This window comes from Elephantulus edwardii, unplaced genomic scaffold, assembly GCF_000299155.1.
Source record: "Elephantulus edwardii isolate Elephantulus edwardi_28Jun2011 unplaced genomic scaffold, EleEdw1.0 scaffold00001, whole genome shotgun sequence".
In the NCBI taxonomy this organism is placed as follows: Eukaryota; Metazoa; Chordata; class Mammalia; order Macroscelidea; family Macroscelididae; genus Elephantulus; species Elephantulus edwardii.
Window position 1 is genome coordinate 48,515,619 of NW_006399751.1, and position 19,999 is coordinate 48,535,617.

General features: G+C 38.1%; 1 protein-coding gene across 1 annotated transcript in view; it reads right to left on the minus strand.

The window, feature by feature from the left end:
• MYO3B (myosin IIIB) overlaps positions 1-19,999 on the minus strand; it is a 642,969-nt gene that overhangs the window by 384,706 nt on the left and 238,264 nt on the right. The window contains exons 10-16 of the mRNA XM_006878970.1: positions 12,961-13,057; positions 10,323-10,439; positions 9,347-9,451; positions 6,506-6,589; positions 5,467-5,669; positions 4,392-4,490; positions 3,741-3,855 (exon numbers count right to left, since the gene is read on the minus strand). Of these exons, the coding sequence (XP_006879032.1) occupies positions 3,741-3,855; positions 4,392-4,490; positions 5,467-5,669; positions 6,506-6,589; positions 9,347-9,451; positions 10,323-10,439; positions 12,961-13,057 (820 nt within the window). The remainder of the gene's footprint in view (positions 1-3,740; positions 3,856-4,391; positions 4,491-5,466; positions 5,670-6,505; positions 6,590-9,346; positions 9,452-10,322; positions 10,440-12,960; positions 13,058-19,999) is intronic.

Consider the following 19,999-nt stretch of genomic DNA (forward strand, 5'->3'; position numbering starts at 1 on the left):
CTGCAGGCCTTTTGTTCACAGGGCCACTATGAGTTGTGCTCAACTCAACAGCAATCAACAACAATATATAAATATCAGAAAATATTGATGGCATAGTCACCATAGTCCCCAGGAATGCTGCTAATCCAAAGGCAGTATGTCTCTAGAAGTTTAAATCCACTAGTTAATCCTTGGAAGAAAGATGGGCAATCTTCTCCTGTGCAATTTACTACTTCTGAAAACCCAGTAGAAGAGAAGCTATTTGTTGATTCAGGCTTGACAACAATAGTGAAAACTAAATTTATGTAATATGTAATACTAATTCATATGACAATATTAAACAAGAGTAGTATGGCTGGCCCTAAATTTAGGAGTTAAAAAGCACTGATCATTACAATAGGGTTCTACATATAATTCCCTTAATCTTCCAAAAGGAGCCAGCATTATTAGTAGAAGACTCCTTCTATCAGGAAGGTTTAATAAACTCAGGGTCAAGTGTTCTTTTGGATAATTTTTGTCTGGTATTCCAGAATTAAAATTAATGTTCATGGGTAAAAATTGTCCCTCATAATATTGTAAGAATTTTGGAAAAACGTAAGAGATCTCTGCCTGAAGGGGACTAGTAGCAACATAAGAAAGGACAGAAATCATCATCTTGATTGATTTGGCCCGTTAATTTAAACTCTATTGAGAAATATTTGACAGAAAAACCCAAGAAAATGGGTGGTCACATTAGCCATTTAGCACTTATTCCCTGACCTCAATCAATGATATCTTTCTAAATTCAGACAAAATTTACAAATATCGAGTGAGCTGCTGTGTTAATTCAGTAAAACAGGCTATCTACAGGAATTTAACCATTGACTGTAGGGTCAGAGAACTAAAATCTAGCATCTGCCTTTCATTTCCAAGGTAGCTAATTGACATAAATGGATTTATTTCTTATATGTGAATTAATACAGGATGAGGTGAAGATGTGTAAACACATATGTACCATTGCATTCTGGCTGTCCATGTAATCATCCCCACCAGGCACAGATTAAGAATATTTATCATCACCCATCAGCAAATGAAAGGATAGCGAAGCTGTTGTATATTCACACAATGGAATACTACGCTGCATTGAAAAACAAGGAACTGATGCAATATTATTCAAAATGGGTGACTCTGGAGGACATTATGCTTAGTGAAATATCTCAGTCACAAAAGGACAAATACTGCATAGTACCACTGTTGTAAAACGGGACTAACATCAGGGTTGGGGGGAGACTGAGAAAGATGGGATATATTATGTATACTGCATTGAAACAAATGAGGGAGAGAACTGTTTAAAAGGGATATGTGATTAGGTATTATTGTCATGGCAAGAGTCCAGAACGAAAGCTACATAGTGGAGTGGACTTGGGCGGGGGGAGGGATTGAAGAACAATGAAAGAATTTTTCTTTTATTTTTCAAAGAGAAGAACGAACTGGGGGGAAAGTTGGGCAGGGAGAAAAATACAACAATGAGTGAATGGAAATCCAAAGTCTCTATAAACTTTCATTAAATTTAATTAAAAAAATACTAAGTTTTAAAAAAGAATATCATCTTTTGGGGGTGGGGAAGAAAATGTGCAACAGGAATGAATGGAAATCTAAGTTTTCTATAAACTTTCATTAAAATATCATTTGAAAAAAGAATGTTTATCATCTTTTATATTTCTTTCTTATATATACATTCCTGTAGTCATTCATTCATCCCTAATGTACATTTTTTTTTTTGGTGTCAGGAGTGGGATACTAATGTATATTTAATGTATATTTTAATGTACATTTAATGCACATTTTTCTGTACAATGTACAGAAGTTAAAGATGGAATATAGACTTAATGCCTTCTGTTTTTAAATTTACTAGCTTAAAACATAAGGACCTTTTCAAAGTGCTAAGGGGTAACAATGTCAGTTTAAAGATTAAGGTTTGCCTGATCCAAGTTATGGTATTTTCATTTGCTTCCTATGCATGTGTGAGTTGGAAAATGAATAAGGATGTCAGAAGAATTGGTGCCTTTGAATTGTGGTGTTGAAGAAGAGTATTGAATATCCCATGGACTGCCAAAAGAACAGGATACAGGGTGTTCCTTAGAGGCAAGAATGGTGAAAATTCACTTCACATACTTTGGGCATGTTGTTAGGAGGGATTAGTTCCTGGAAAAAGACATGCTAGGAAAGTTGAAGGATCAGAAGATCCTCAAGGAGATGGATTAACACAGTGATTATAACAGTGGGCTCAAGCATACCAGAGATGATAAAGACAGCACAGGATAGAAGATCTGTTGTTCATAGGGTCACTATGAGTCGTAGTAGACTCAATGGCACCTTCTAACAACCTCTTAAAACAGAAAGCATCTGTTTCATTATTTGCAGTACATTTCTGTTATTGGAACAAAGCTACTATATACTTTCTTTTAGAGCTTGGACCAGCCTCTTCTCAGTATTCTTTGCACTTACTTGATATGGACTGAGTTCTCTATTATTTCTGTCACCTTTTAAGTAAATATGCTCTCAAATGTTTAGACATAATTCAGGTGACTTAAAATATCTGTACTGCCATCTTTATCATGTTTTGACTCTTTTGGTGATGTGTCTTTGATAAAAAATCCAGCTCTGTAAATTAGTAACTATAAAGGTCTTTTAACAATGCCACAGTCTGTTTAATTGCTCTCCTGTAAGAGGCAAAGAAAATATAATTCTATTTTTATCTGACCTTTGGGATTTTCCACTGTCTGTCAGTTTAAAGTCTGTGGGAGGCTGACAGAGAAAATTAGCAGCTGGCTAGAAAAAAGGAAAAGGTATTATTATGGCTTAAATCAACCATGCTAGGGAGGTAAGGGCTAGCCAAGCTCATTAGATTACAGAAGCAATTCTTTATCCAGAATAGGTGTCCCAGGATAGCTGAATGTCTTGTAATCTAATCCCTTAAAATTTAGCACTCTCACCTACCTCCTAATCACTCACGCCCTTCATTTAAAAAGCAAAAGAATCTATTTATTTTGTGAAATTGATGGCATGAAGCCCAGAAACTATGACATAAATGTATCACAGAATGACGTTTGAGCCTAGGGCTCTAAATACTTTCTGTCACTCTGAGCATATATTTAATAGAGACAATGTGTTTCTAGTATGACAAAAGCAGGACAGTATTTAGAGGTACAGTTAATATAATGTGCAACTTTGTACCCACAGAGAAGGAAGTGACTACAAGAAAGTTGGAAGAGTTTATATTCATTTATCTTGGAGCACAATCAACTATTTGCATAAATATATTTCTATGGCTTGGGTGTAACCTACATATATTCATGTACTCCTATTACACAATTAATTTTAATGGTTGGATTGACCCTAACATGGGAGAGGATAATATTTGTGTTTAATGTAAGGGAAAGAATTGGTTTTGTGTTTATTATTACCACAATAGGGAATTACTAAAAATGGTAACAATCATAGAGATGTTGTTCTTATAACAGTGCTTCTCCTGTTTAATGGATATTTGGGCATCTTATTAAAATGCAGATTCTGATTCAGACATTCTTTGATGGGCCTGAGCATCTGAATTTCTAACACACTCAGTTGATGAGGATGTCTTTGGTCCTGTCACTATAGTGTGGGTAGCCAGGACTTACGGTATCACCATGATGGTATTTAAAAAGCAAGTGTACTGATCTGTCATCAATTACATTCATCCAACATATTAATACTCTAGGTTTTCTCTTGGCATCACTTACCTTGTCAGTGAATCCTATAATCCTGAAGCAATGCTGAATTGCTTCAAATTGTCTTTGGTAAGAATCCTTGGAAGTTATGTCATGTATCACCCTTCCAGTTTCATCCGCTATATACCTAAATGTAGGGAATGGTCCAACAGTAAACATTGACTTGAAAAATGGTAAAAAAAATGTTAGGGCAGGAGCTGCTTAGTCTCCTCTCTGCGGGACAAATTCCTTCACAGACTAAAATCCAAACAGCCAAGCCAGTTGTTGTCGAGACAATTCAAACTCACAGCGAACTCATCTATATGTGTCAGAGTAGAACCGTAGAGCTTTGCTCCATAACACTTCCAATGGCTGATATTCTCAGGGCCATTCTTTGAAAGGATTCCCTGGGTGTATTCAAATCACCAACCTTTTGGTTAGCAACCAAGTGCATAACCGTGTTCATGTGGCTGAGCAAAATGACTACAGCTTTTTCTTTTTTAAACTTTCATAGCAAATGTATTTGGTGATGTGCAGTCATATAGTTCTTGCTTCTTTTCTTGGTTATTTCAGATATATAGTGGGCTTCTGCAGTTAGGAAAGCAGCTCTGTTTATTTCCTAGCTTAGCAACAACTAAGTGTATAATCACTTAAAATGAATAATTAAAAACCTCTAATACTTACCTAGGGGGCTTGTCCTCAGGAAGCTTGAAATCAGGAAGTTTCTTTTGATGATAAAGACCAGCATAAATATAGTAAAATATGTGAAAATTTTTCTCTCCCCTGAAAAATATTATGGAAGGATATTATTAATATTCTGGTTTTCTCTGTTTTGAGTAATTTACACTATTTCCTTTCTCTAGAAAATATTGTTCTGTAGTAAATATGAATTTTCAGGAAATCAAATGAGTGATACACCAATTACAAAACAGGAAGAATGATATTAGTATAGTGATTGTTATAATGTTACATTCTTGACCATCCTTATTTCAAGCAAAATGACATCATTAACAGCTCAAGTTACACAAGTTTAGAGATTCCCACCACCACCACCCCCCACTTCCCAGCCCTACAGCCTATATAAATCTGTACTATGTGGCTTCTGTTTGTAACCTGTGGAGTTTTAAAGATCTGAAGTCTGACTTAGAGAAATTGGCCAAATCCCCTAATTTTTGGAGCCCCAGAGAAGACATGGGAACTCACTAATTAGAAGGTTGGTGAAAGGATAGAATTTGTCCCAGAACTGAGGTCTATGTTTTTTCAATTATCATTCCACAGGAGCTCTGGTGACCTAATGATAAGAAGCTGCACTGTAATCCCAAAGGCACAAGATTTGAATCCACCAGTTTTATGTGGGAGGTGATTGGGCAATCTCCTCCCAGGTGATTTGCCGTCTCTGAAAACCCACTGGAGAGTCAGTTATAAGTCAGGTGTGACTCAATGGCACCCAACAACAAATAGCATTCCAAACTTTACACGCCTGGAAAGGAGGCAGAAAAGAAACTTTAGGGAATGGAACTAACACCTTGAATAAGTCTCCTGTCTCCTCTCCCTCATTCAAGCAGTGCAAACTTAAATATCTTTTATGTTAGAAACTACCAGTGCCTAAATCATTTGCCCAACTATTTCCTTGCCCTTTGTAAGACCAGGGAAGGGGAAGAAGTTGCTGAGACTGAGAGTAAAAATGGAACCACTAAAATTCCCAAAGTCAAAGTCAGTATTACAGAGAAAACCAGAATGGAAAAACCAGTGAACTTACACTGCCTGCTTTATGACTCTGGATTTTTCAAGGAGATATTCAGAAATTTTTGCTCCCATCACAGCTCCGGTTGGTGTAAACATCATTTCCAAGTATTTTCCAAAACGGCTTGAGTTGTCATTGATGACAGTGCATGCGTTCCCAAAGGCTTCCACTAGGGAATTCACTTGTAGAATTTTCTCTCTCAGGGTTTGATTATCAGCCTGTGTCAGAGCAAACAGTCATGAGGGTCCTCCAGAAACAGTACGTCATCCAAGTTTTCTGGTCCCTCTCTCTGCCCAGCTAATTTCACATTATCCTTTTGGGAAGCATTCTATTTGAAATTAGCATCAGCTGTCAGCTTGCTTGTTTCATATGAGCAATTCCTCCAGGCTGTGTTAATCTGTCTAGATTGGTATTCTACTTGAGTACCAGTTTTTACATCCAGTCATACATCACTTAAAATCCTTGATAGATAAAAGGTCTAAAGAATTTTTAAACAATTTTAAACAGAGTGATCCCTTAACTTTGTTTACTGTCCATTATAATGAGCAATAAGCCCCACCTGTTAAAAAATAACCCTAAAATTCTTTGAGTCACGTAGTATATTAATTCTGAATATGTATATATTTTATAAAATAGGATAGAGTAAGCTATTTTTCAAGTCATTTGTCTAATGCCCATTTAACTAAGCTGAAAAACTTGTCTTTCAAAGAGTTCTGCTTTCCATCACTTTAACTATCTTCGTGGCTTTCTCTTTTGATGTCCTTAGTGTTCTACAACTTTTGCTACTTAACAGCAAACAATTTTCATTACACTGAAAACATAAAAAATTAATTGTTGCTCAGCTAATAAATTCGTGCTGACATTCGTTTTCTCACTCCGTGAGGGGAGACTCTCATGCTGACATCTTGAAAGGCCTAGCTATCAGGAGGGAACGTAACAATGATGGAATGTTTTTAGGTAACCTGTAATAAAAACAGTCTCATTGACATTTATAAACTACCCAGTTATTCTGCAGTAACTTCTAGGCACAAGACAAAAAGCAGGTTGTCATTACCTTTCCCAAAAAAGTCAAATGCTGAACAATCAGGTGGGCGCTCTCGGTCTTCCCAGAACCACTTTCGCCACTGATGACGATGCACTGATATGAAAATGGAATGCCGAGTGAAGGATTAATAGAAAAGGAAACCACCTGGGTATTCAGCTATGGTTTAATATAATATCCATCCACGCCTATAAGCATTACTTTTTCACTGCGCAATATAACTTAGAAGTTTCCCCATCTCTTTGATCTTTTATACAGCTGTATTATTTTTTCCATCTTCAATCTCATCTACAGCTTTCTAGGTACCATAATCTATAAAATGACTACTGAAATAATCCCCTGTTGATGGCAGCTTTAGTGTTTTTCTTTTGCTATTATGATCAATTCTGTAATGAACAACTCAATATTTAATGCAATATTTAATGTATAAATTTAATATTTACATGCGGACTTGTCTGTAAATTCCTAGAAGTGAGGTTGCTCAAGCAGAGTGTAAATATATTTGTAAAATCAGTACTGCCTCGTAGCTCACCCTCCCATGGATTTTCAGTGCCTGTAAATACATCACAAGGGAGAGAAGACTGCCCATCTTCCTCCAATGTTGCAGGTGGTGGGCTCAAACTGCCTGCTTCTGGGTTGACAGCATAACTTTCTACCCACCAGGCTGTCAGAGCTCCCTAAATGTGATATGTTGTTGTTACGTACCATCGAGTGGGAACCAACAGATACCTGACCCTGTAATGCCTTTTCAGAGCCAGTAAATCACATGAGAGTTGATTGCCCATCTTTCTCCCATTAAGTAGCTTGTGGATTTGAGCTGCGTGCATTCAGGTTGGCAGTACAGCTCCTTGCCACTAGTCTACCAGCACTTTGATATAGCCACCATCAAATTAACCACTTTTCTAGTATTAAAATGAAGAGATGGATGTGTCTATTCTCTCACTTGGAAGTAGGAGTGGCATCAACTTCCTAAACAACATGCCTCTGGAAACTCTGTGAACTTTGATAAATGGCAATGGTTGTGTAAAGGTTTCAGGCCTTTTGTTTATGGGATTGCTAACAGTCGTGCTCAATTCAATGACAATCAACAACAACAACAACTCTCTCACAGCTTCACCAACAATGTATGCTGGACTTTTGCCAATCTGACAGATTAAAATTGGTGTGAAAATTTGCATTTCTTTTATTCTAAATGAGATTAGGTATTATTTGCTATGCTAGGGCAATCTGTGTGTGTGTGTGTGTGTGTGTGTGTGTGTGTGTGTGTGTGTGTGAAAGAGAGAGACATATATATCCTTTGTCCTTTTTAAAAATGAAAGTATTAGTCTCTTTATTTTTGATTGCTAGGAGTTCTTTGTGTATAAAGGAGACTGGTGAAATAGTTTTCTAACCTGAGAAACACATCTATCTCTATTCATTTCACCTCTATGAAATCTATGGATATTTCACAAAATTCTGGGAAAGATAAGAATTTATTATTGCCAAGTTTCTATCTCATGATGAGTCTGTTGTCATTGTGCTCTGTCAAACTGGAGCCAATGGATAGCTGACTCTCCGGGAAGTTTTCAGTGGCTGTAAATCATATAAGAGGAGACTGCTCATCTATCTCCCAAAGACAGAGGTGGATTTGAACAGTGTACCTTTTGGTTGACAACTCAACTCCTTACATGGTAGGCCACCAAAGCTCCCTAGAGTAAATCTGTTGTTTTGTGATACTGAGTTACCTGCAACTCATAGCAATTCTATGTACAATAGCTCTGAAGCTTGGCCTATTCTGAGCTAGTCCCACTGACTCCAACCAATCTATCCCTATTACCCCAATTACTGTGTCAATCCATCTCATCCAGGGTCTTCCTCGCTTGCTCAAAGTATGTGAGATAGAGCTTCAAAATGTATTCCATTTTACACTTCCACTGCTATAATTTTATCTATCCTTCTATAAATCCTAAAGCTGAGTTCCATGGACTCAGGGAACAAACATTTAGTTATTTTCTCCTAACATTTATTTATCAAATTCAATGAGTTACATAAAAAAGTGTCTATATACACAAAAAACTATCAAATAAACAAAAAGTCTGTTGTTTTTGAGTCAATTCAGACTCATAGCTACGCTCCAGAACAGAACTGTCTCATAAAGTTTTCAGGACTATGATCTTTACAGAAGTAGACTGGCACATCTTTTCAAAGCAGCTGGTGGGTCATAACTGCTAGCCTTTCAGTTAGTTTAAAGTTAGTTCAGTCTTCAGTCAATCCTTAACTATTTCTCAGCAGCTCAATGACATGGTGCATTGGCAAATCACACAAAAAGCACTGACCATGAAAACTTGAGACCTTAATAGGAAGGAATTTAATTTGTATCATTCTACATCCTGTTTGGATTCACAATCATTGCTAAATATTGGATTTGTGTTTGTACTATGTTCTCATTAGAGTCACATTAGAAATATCTGCATTATATTTTACGGGGGGAAATAAATGCTCTTGGTGTGAATGTTTCACGTAGTGAAAAGTGGTTACCAGTGTCTCATTCTGGCTGAACAGCTATTTCATTTCTTTTCCTTGATGAGAATCAGCACCCAAAATGAAAGTTTTTCAAGAATAAACCGTGGATGAGGAGTTGTACTTACAACTCAAAGGCAGGCAGTTCAAATCCACCAGCTGTTCCGTGGGAGAAAGTTGGGTAGTCTACTCCCAACTGACTTATATCCTCTGAAAACCCCCTGGAGGGTCAGCTATTAGTTGCTTCTAACTTGCGGGTGCATAACAACAATACCAAACTAAAGAGGAAGAGGAAGAATATCTCATAGTGTGACTTGGCAGGAGAGGTGTAAGACACAGCAGGTGAGCTCTTACCTGGTCTTTGCTGAACGTCACCATGCACTGGTAAGCAGCATCTGCCGATGCAAATATGTGGGGGGGATTTGAGGCTCGTTTCACCCCATGATAAAGCCTGGAAAACTAAAGGAAAAATCACCGTAAAGGAAAATGGTCAGACTTATAAAACCTGTCCCTCCTAATGTTCCACTATTGTTGCCCCATTAAAACAAGACTTTGTCACTTAGTAAAGAAATTGTTACACCAGGAAGTCTACAGGCTTTATCGTATACAGGTCTGAGTTTAAATCATGGTTCTGCACTTAGAGACTTGTACAAGTGAGTCACTCTGTGCACAATCACTTGTCTGCAAAGTGGGATTAATAACAGCATCTGCCTAGCAGGGTTACAAGAACTAAGCAAAGTAACTAAATAATAATAATAGTATATTTTAATGCACATTATATGCATATTTGTAACCATACTTTTACGTTACAATAAATATTATATAACTGTTGTTGTTTCTGTTGTTATGAGCCCTCAAGTTGCCTGTGACTCATAGCAATCCTATGTACAACAGCCCTAAACCCTGCTCTATCCCTTGCCAATCATATTGTTTCTGACACACCTACCCTCATTACCCCAGTGACTGAATCAATCCATCTCATTGAGGGTTTTCCTCTCCTTCACTATCACTCAACTCTCCCAAGCATAACATCCATCTCTAAGGACTGGTTCCGCCTTGCAACATGTCCAAAGTATGTCAAACGAAGCTTCAGAATCCTTGCCTCCAAGGAGCAACCTGGCTTCATCCTCTCCAAGATGAACTTGTTTGTTCTCTTAGCTTGTTTTAAAAATTTGTCCCCAAAATATAAGAATTCAGTTTTTGTTGGTTTATTATCTGCTTGGTAGGGTAAACATACCTAAGAATAGTACAGTTTTGTTCTTGTTTTTCCTTCTCATTTTCACTTATGACTTTTAATTAAGGAGTAACATCCTCTTAACAAATTACTTACCTGTGGAGAGTATATGCTTAGATTCTGAAAAGGGTTTAAGGCTATTAATATGTCACCAACATAGGTGTAAATCAGCAAGTCGACATAGCGCTTTTGTAGTTGATGAATAATTGTATCCTGTTAAGAGAACAAATACTATAGACATTAAGTATTTGTTAAAGCCAAGAACAAAATTCTTAAAAATAACACAAAATTCATTATTAAAAGAATATTTTTCCCCTCTAAAATAAGGGTTCTTTTAAAAAAAATCATATACTGACCCTAAAGAATCTAAATGTAGACATTTGCTTGGCAAGAAGAAATTTTAGAAATAGATTTTTATATTTATTTTGTTTGGTAGTTCAAGGCCAGCCAGAGGAGTCTTGGGGGAAAGTCTTGTGATCTTATACTAAAATATTAGCCACCAAAAATGCTCTGAAGCATAGGTCTGCTCTGACACACACAAACTTTTCAAAATACACTGAGATATCCAAAAGAAAGTGCAATCAGAGTGCTCCTTAAAGGCAAGGATGGTGAAGCTTCATCTCACACACTTGGGGTATGTTGTTGGGAGATGCTATCCCTTAGAAAGGGACATCATGCTTGGAAAGGTGAAGAATCAGTGAGAGGAAAACTTCAACAAGATGAATCGATACAGTGACTGCAGCAATGGGCTAACATATGTTAGAGATGGTGAGGATGGTACAAGATAGGACAGAGTTCAGATCTATTATCACTGGGTCACTATGAGTCATAGTCAACTCAAGGGCACACATCAACAACAACATCCAACACAGGGTTTATTTCTTTTTCAGAAACATCTCAGCTTAAGCAAGATGTTCTATTTAAAATTTTATTTAATTTGCCATTCTGGTTGATAAAAAACATACAAAAATAGTATCTTCTTTCTCAAAGGATTGCACTTAAAATTTACGTGGTAAGATTATAGAAGTGAACACTTTTATTTCACACATTTGTGATTCTGGCATTGGTGTTTAAGGGTCCCCAGAGTTAGAATGAATAGAAGCAGGACCATCGCAATTAACAGCACTATTAAACGTGCATATCTTTAATGAGGATTATAATAGTTTTCAAATTCAGAATTCAAGCTGTATTAACTCCACAGAAAGAAGTTCCTCTTTATGATGAACAAACAACTATCTTAATTTCTAAGGTTAAGCTGCAAGTTTTTATTGTCGTAATGTGCTGTTGAGTCACTTGTGACTCATAGCAACCCTATGTACAATAGCCCTGAAACCTGCCTTATCATGTGCCAACTTTATTGCCTCTGACACACCTACCCTCATTACCCTAGTCACTAAATAAATCCATCTCACTGAGGGTCTTCCTCTCTTGCACTGTCCCTCCACTCTCCCAAGCATGATGTTCCTCTCCAAGGACTGGTCCTTCCTTGCCCAAAGTATGTCAAACGTCAAACAAAGCCTTGGAATTCTTGCCTCCAAGGAATAGCTTGATTTCATCCTCTCTGGGTTAAACCTGTTTGTTCTCCTAGCGGTCTGTGGTATGTTCAATACTCTTCTCTATTTCTTCTTGGTCTTTTGGCCAAGATCAAGTGTAGTATCTGTTCTTATCAATTTAATACTCTTCTCCAGCATCACAGCTCAGAGGCATCAATTCTCCTTCTATCATCCCTAGTCATTGTCCAGCTTTCTCATGCATAGCAAGTAACTGCAAAGACTATGGCCTGGATCAGGCATACCTTACTCTCCATACTGACATCATTGCTTTTCAGTACTATGGAGAGGACTCTAACAGCAGACTTTCCCAATGCAAATCATAAATCATATTTTTATTTTCTGGCTGCTGGTACCAAGGGTGTTGATTGTGGAGACAAGCAAACTAAAGCTGTTAACAATCTCTATCTCTTCACCATCTATCATAATGCTGCCAATTGCCCCGTGGTGAGAATCTTTGTTTTTTTGATGTTGAGCTTCCATATTGAAGGCTGCAATTCTTGACCTTCTGCAACAAGTGCTTCAGGTCCTTCTCAGTTTCAAGCTGATATATTCCATCATATTCAACAATACAATGTGAAAATTTCTTTTATGGAGAAATCAAATTCTTTTTTTTTACCTCATCATTTTGGTGGTTGTTTCTGTTAGGTGCCATAGAGTTGACTCTGACTCATACTGACCTTATGACAATAGATAAACGCTCTGCAATCTTGGGCTGCCCTCACAGTCTCTGCTATTATTCAATACCATTTTGTTGTTGTTGTTGCTGTTGTTGTTGTTGTTGTTAAGTGTCATCAAGTTGTAGGCAACTCACAGCAACCCTATGAACAAAAGTCCTCGACACTTGCATGACCTTCATCCTCTCTCCAGCTTTGTAGGGTTTCTGGAGGCAAGCTATTTACAGAAGTGGATGCCACTCCTGCTTCCAAGCTTGTTTTAACCGAAGAGCTCCACCCAACACTGTCTATCACGGGTAACCAACACCATTTTAGGGATTAGAAATAGTAATGCATCACACAAGATCGCAGTCACAGCAACCAAATGTTTCCTGTTCCCCTCCCCAAGGCTACTAACAAGTAAAACTTCAAGAGGCTGTAGAAAAAAAGATGGGTAATAAACAACAGGGTCAGACCATTCACATAGGTCAATGTCACGGTGTAGGTTGTGTACAAAATATTTGGTACCTCATTCAGAACCTCAAGATTCACCAAGTCATCCTCAAGGCAGTATTTTTCTGCATCCTTCACATGATAAGGTCTTCTGGTGTGCATCCTTTCATGCCTAAAATGGTATCAAGAACATGTAAGTTATCCAAGAAGGGGGAGGGTGAAAGCAGAGGGGTGAGGATGGATGGGAGTAGGGTAAGGAGGCGGGGAAGTGTTAACGGTAAGGTTGCACAATTCGATGGGAGAGATCTTTTGTGAAATATGATGTATTCAAACTTTGTAAATAAGTCAGTATAATTTAAAAAAAGAAAGTGTAAGTCACAAGATAATAAAGCATGTGGCAGAAAGTTGGTAATGAGAATGAATCTGTCAGTACAGTCTTCTCCTGTGATAGGTTCAGAGACTTCAAGGCCAATGACAGGGAGAGCAAGCCTGGGCCCCAGCCCTCTCTCTGTCAAGAGCTTTCAGAGGAAAGGTGAGTTCAGCAGTTCAAGCCTACCTCCTGTCACAGTGAGGAGCATTACCAACTAAGTGGCCCAACCTTATGCATGTATTTGCTTTGTCAAATGCTAAGCATAGCACTTTCAGGAGTAAATGCCATTTTGCTATCTTTCTGTTTAATATCCTCACTGGAGTCTAATCATGAGTTACTTTTCTTAAAGTGCACTTGTTTTTAACACAAGGATCACAACTACTTTTTGAGAATTTTTTTTAATACAGGAAATTGCAGACAATACTAATATAATAAAGCAAATGAACAGAAAATTGTTTAACTTTATTTACTTAAAATCCTTTTGTGAAGCATTTGATATTCTTAAGTTGATAGCTTTTGATTGTATCTGTTTATTGAACATATTTGTCATACACAAAAGAACAATCCTTGGTGTGTTTAGTTATATTTATTTTATTAATCTGCAAATTTTTTCCATCACATTGTGCTTTCATCATAATCACACTTTGATTTTTGAAAACTATTTATGTATGTACAGCTAGTTTATTCACTTTAATCACTTAGTAATATCATATCATATGACTATACGCTGCATGGTTCAAAATTGGTAAGGGCGTACGCCAGGGATGCATCCTATCTCTATACCTTTTCAACCTGTATACAGAACAGATTATCCGGGAGGCTGGGCTCTATGAGAAGAAATGTTGGATCAAGATTGGTGGAAGATCTATCAACAATCTGCATTATGCAGATGATACAACCCTGCTTGCTGAAAGTGAGGAGGACCTGAAGCACTTGCTGCAGAGTGTCAAGGACTGCAGCCTCCAATATGGATTGAGGCTCAATGTCAAGAAGACAAAGATTCTCACCACTGGGCCAACTGGCAGCATAAGGATGGATGGTGAAAAGATTGAGATTGTTCACAGCTTCAGTTTGCTTGGCTCCACAGTCAACATTCTCAGCACCAGTAGCCAGGAAATTAAAAGATATATTGCCATGGGAAAGTCTGCTATTAGGGACCTCTTCAAAGTACTGAAGAGCAATGGTGTCTCTTTGGAAACTAAGGTGTGCCTGATACAGGCCATGGTTTTTGCTATCATTTGTTATGCATCAGAGAGTTGGACAATGACTGAGGATAGAAGGAGAATTGATGCCTTTGAGCTGTGGTGCTGGAGAAGAGGATTGAGGATACCATGGACTGCTAGAACAAACAGGGCTGTCCTGGAAAGGGTTAAACTGGGCAGCTCCTTGGAGGCAAGGATTCTGAGGCCCCGTCTAACATACTTTGGACATGTTGAAAGGAGGGACAGGTCCTTGGAGAGGGACATCATGCTTGGTAGGGTGGAGGGACAGTACAGAAGGGGAAGGCCCCTTATGAGGTGGATTGATTCAGTGGTTGGGGTAATCGGGATGGGTGTGTCGGAGATGGTGTGATTGGCACAGGACAGAGCAGAGTTTAGGGCTATTGTACATAGGGTCGCTATGAGTCGAAGTGACTTGACGGCACATAACAACAGCCCTTAGACTGTCTCTACTATTAGAAACAATGCAGCACTGACTCTCTTCATATGCATCATGCACATATATGTGAAAATGTCTCGTGGGTGGCATTGTTCATTAAGTTTTATGAAAACAATTGACAATCAATACAAGCCCCCTTTGCATACTAAAAAATATAATCTAATCTTTAAGGTATAAAATTAGTTCAAGGCCTGAGTAAATCTTCCTACTTTCCATCATAAAATTATCACTCCTTTATGTGGTTCAGAGGAAAAGCAATGGAAGTTAAGAGTTCTGGGCCTAGTAAGTGATGTGGTTTGGGTCACTTGGAAAATCCTTTAATTGTCAGAAATTTCGTTTCCCTCATCTATTATATGAAGCAATTATGAGTAGTCTATCCATCTCAGAGGTGATGGTATAAAGCAAATACAATCATGGATAGAAATATAGTTTAAATAGAAAAAAAAAAGGTTCACTAAATGAACCCATACTAGCCTTACAAATTCTAGTAAAGTCTGGAATCAACAACTTCCAACCCTGAAACGCACTATTATCAGAGCTTTAGATGATAGCACAGAGGTAATTCTATCTAGCTAGGTTCTAGAAGTTTGCTTTCACTAAATATTTTGTTGCAAACTCATTGCTGTCAAAGGCAGAAATGACTTACAGCTGACCTTCTATTGGGTTTTCAAGACTTTAAAATACAATGCAGGAAAATGCTCATTTTTGTCCCTTGGAGCCACTGGCAGATTCAAACTTCCAGAGAGGTCAGCCTTTGGGTTAACAGCATAACTTCCCACAGACCAGACTATCAGACTCAAACAGCTCTATTGAATCTTGAGTGTATGAAATAACGAAAATAGTTGAAGAAATCGTAGGCTTTTTTCCTGCTTCTTTTTTAACTATTAAATAAAATTTCTTGTGCTTACTTCAGCAGCACAGAAATCTGACTTCCCAGCCGCCGTCACTGAAAATTTTGAAGGGAGTTAAGTCTGGTGATCTCCAGCGACTGAGAAATTTTGCAGCTCGTTTACATAAAGGTCTAAAGTAGGAGAAAGCTTATTTTACTTAATAAGGTCAACTTTACAAATATCTTGAACTTTTGTTTGAACTTCACTTTAAACAAAATATTCAACACATTTTTAGTGAAATAAATTCTTTTAAGAGTAAAACATGTATGAGGTTTGAAGGAGGGGGAGGGTAGGAGCAGAGGTGTGAGAATAGGGAGTGGGTTAGTCACAGGGTTGCACAATTTGGTGAGTAAAGGGAGGGGTGGGTAAAGGAAATGGGGAAGATCCAGTGTGAAAAACAATGTATGAACTTGGTAACTAAACCAGTATAAAATGAAAATTTCACATATTAAAAAAAATACAGTAAATTCAGCCACTTTGTTTCCTTTGTAAACTCATACCTTATCATCATGTGAAATTAATAATGTTAGCATTTATTCTATAAGTTGTTTTATAAAGCAGATCAGGAATTAAGGCTCATCAACAGAATTTATTCCAGTGACAATGTGGTGAGCAATCTTGACTCTGCCCCACTGAATGTAATCAATGCCCTGGACAGAAAGAAATGGGGACACTAGCTCAGAGCTCTGAATAAACGAGGAGTTGAGGAAGGCAAATAGGATTTTAAAGAGCATTGAACACCAACAATGAGTTTCCCTGTCTTTCTCCTTCTCGTGAAGTTCCACATGGACTCACAAGTAGCCTTCTAATCTGGAACAGCACATAGGATGTCAAGTTTCACATTGAATTACACTTCTACAGTCAAATGAAAAATGGAAGCCCTCTGAAACCTCATTCATGATATTACAAATGGACAAACCCAAGTAGAAAGTTGTGATTTTTCATAGAGAACATGCATAGTACACAACCACCAGACTCAAAACTGTCTCCTTCAAGCCTGCAGTAGATAGTCTGGGTACCAATCTATTTGTCCCATAGACAGAACCTCTAGGAGTCAGGCAGATAGATGCTATCTGCACAGTTGGATTGGAGTCTCCTAAAAATCTTCACCAATATTATTTTGTAAATAAAAATTAGATTCTAAACGATCTTGCCTGTTGTTATCAGCCGGGTTTGACCTATGCTCCTGCTCACAGGCATTGTTGTTAGATCTGTTGTTGTATTAAACTCACTATTAATCACAGAGACCCTGGAACCTTGTCCTATCACATGTCATCCTCACAATCCGCACTAAACTTTTGTCTATCTTGTAATTATCTGCTCCCAAAAGCAGAGCTGGCAATCTAGGAGTTGATGCACATATAAGATATTTCTACTCCAGCAAAGCTACTTTGTTGTCTAGTGAGGGAAGGGGAAATTTATTCCTGTTCCCGTTAGCATTCTTCTAAAACTGCTGTAAACTTTAGTTTGCTCTTTCAACTGGAGTTTGGAGGGTTTATTGCAGTAAGGTGGCTCAGGGAAATACTTGTTTATTCCATTTTTTTAATGGTTTTTTCCCCCTTCTCGCATTTTACCTACAATTAGGAAAATATAAATATATAATTGTTAACAATTTCAGCTTGCTTGGCTCCATAATCAACAACTCTTGGCAAGAGCATTCAGGCAAACAAAAGACAAAGTGAATTGGGGAAGTCTGCTGCCAGGGACCAATCCAGAATGCTGAGGAGCAATGATGTCAGTCTAAAGACTAAAGTGTGCCTGATCCATGCCATGGTCTTAGCCATTTTATGCTATGCATCAGAGAGCTGGACAATGATTAAGGATAACAGAAGAAGAATTGATGCCTTTGAGTTCTGGTGCTGGAGAAGAGTATTGAACTCTTCCATGGACCACCAGAACAAATAGGTCTGTCTTGGAAAGGGTGAAACCAAGTTCTTCCTTAGAGGCAATGATTTTGAAGCTCTATTTCACGTTCTTTGGGCCAGGAGGGATAGTCCTCGGAAAAGGACATCATTCTTGGAAAGTGATAGGACATCACAGAAGAAGATGACTCTGGAAAAAAATGGATTGACACAATAACTGAGGCAATGGGATTAGGTGTGTCAGAGTCAGCGAGACTGGCTCAGGAAAGGGCAGGGTTCAGAGGCGCTGTACACAGTGTCACTATGAGTTGTGGGTCACTTGATGGCACGTAACAACAACAACAATATATATAGGGATAGAGAGCTCTATCTAGATGGAGAGATATATAGGCTTGCTTTTCATTGAAATTTAAGAAAGTAAATTTGACTTCATTTTTTTCTCAATTTTCTTAAGAAATTTGCTGTTATGCTTGTCAACTTAAATTTCTTGAAATAAGTATGCTCCACCTAGTGCCCTAGTTGGGAATAACACGTTAGCCGGTTTTCATGAAAAATGCATTATATAATGGGAAAATGCTGATCTCCAAAAGGAACAGAGATATAAACAAGTTAATACATTAATAGCAAAGGCATTCTACTAATCGAGAGTTGTTTTTGTTGTTGTGTGTTGTCAAGTAGCCTGCAACTCATAGCGACCCTATGTACAACAGCTCTGAAGTCTGCTCTGTCCTGAGACAATCTCATCGATTATGACATATCTACCCTCATTGCTCCAGTAACTGTATCAATCCATCTCATCCTCTCCTGTGCTGTCCCTCCACCCTTCTGAACATGTCTTTCTCCAAGGATTGGCCCCTCCTGCATCAAAAGCCCTGCCTCCAAGGAGAAATTTGGTTTCACTTTCTCCAAGACAAACCTGTTTTCTTGGCGGTCCATGGTATGTTCAAGACTCTTCTTTAGCACCATAACTCAAAGGTATCAATTCTTTTTTCTATCATGTTAGCTCAAAAGATGGTGTCTAATTCCAGCAGTACCCACATTGCTTTCTACATGAGGCTATAACTATGTTGGCTGCCCAGACTCACTTCCTAAACAAATGCAATTTGGGAGCTGAATTTGTAGGGAAAGAAATATAAAACTCTGGCTGGTTCCTGGAGTTTACATTTGGCATAGAAGTTGGGGGTGATGGTAAATGTAGTTGGTCTAGTATCTGAGTTCTTGGCTCAAGCAAATAGAATTAACACAAGTCTTAAATACCAAGTCCTGGGAAATGAAGGAGGTCTGATGGCCTAGTGGCAAGAAGCTGCACTGCAATCCTGAAGAAATGTGGTTGAAAGCCACCAGCTGCTCCATGGAAGAAGAATGTTAATCTTCCTTCCTCCAGTGTAATTAATTGCCTCTGAAAACCCACCAGCAGGTCAGCTATGGGTCAGTTCTCACTTTATGGTATCCAATAACAACATGATAGTTATGTGTTAACATGGCTGGGCCATAATTTTTACTGATTTGTCAGTTATGTAATGATGTAGTCATCCTCTATTTTCACATAATGCTGATTTTCACATTAGGCCCTAGCCTTTAGAGGTTACCATATTAATGAGTGAGAAGTGGGTGTATTTACCTTCTCTAGAAAACAATAAACAATGAAACAGAAGAAAATTAAATATTAATTCAATTATTCACTCAGAGATAAATCAGTAAATAGGGCTATAAGTTTCTAATTATAATTATATGAGAGTATAGATTTACTCCTTTATTAAGGGAACTTCCCTGAGTCAAGCACTTGCAGGATTTCACAAAGAATCATTCAATGACCATTATTTACACAGGAATCCAAGAACACATCAATGACCTGTGAATGTGATATGGGCTGTGTATCTATGTGTGTATGTCTGTCCAAAGGAAAAAAAAGAAAAAAGCAAATAGGAGAGAGGTATACTCTGGGGAAGGCTCAGTTAAACAGTGAGCAATCTGTTTTAAAGGTCACTGTTGCAGGTTGAAAAGAAATCAGAAAAGCTGAGGTCATTGTTTTAATCAGCCTCAGGCAAACTGCATGAGCAGAATCAAAATCCATTAAACAGAACAGAAAAAGCCCCAATAACTTAATTTGGCCACCAAGTATTACACAGAGTTGACCTATGGCATTCAAAAGGTTTAACAACTGTGGTTTCTGGTAGTCCCCTAGCCACCCTACCCTGCAGAGGTGTGACATTCTTGCAGCCCTGCAATCTTGTGGGGCTCACAGTTCAATCAGTGACAGGAGGCTGTGAGCAAAACAAGACCCTGTGTGGACTTTCTGTCTCCACCGGCTCCCAGGGTGGTTCTGCTCTCAA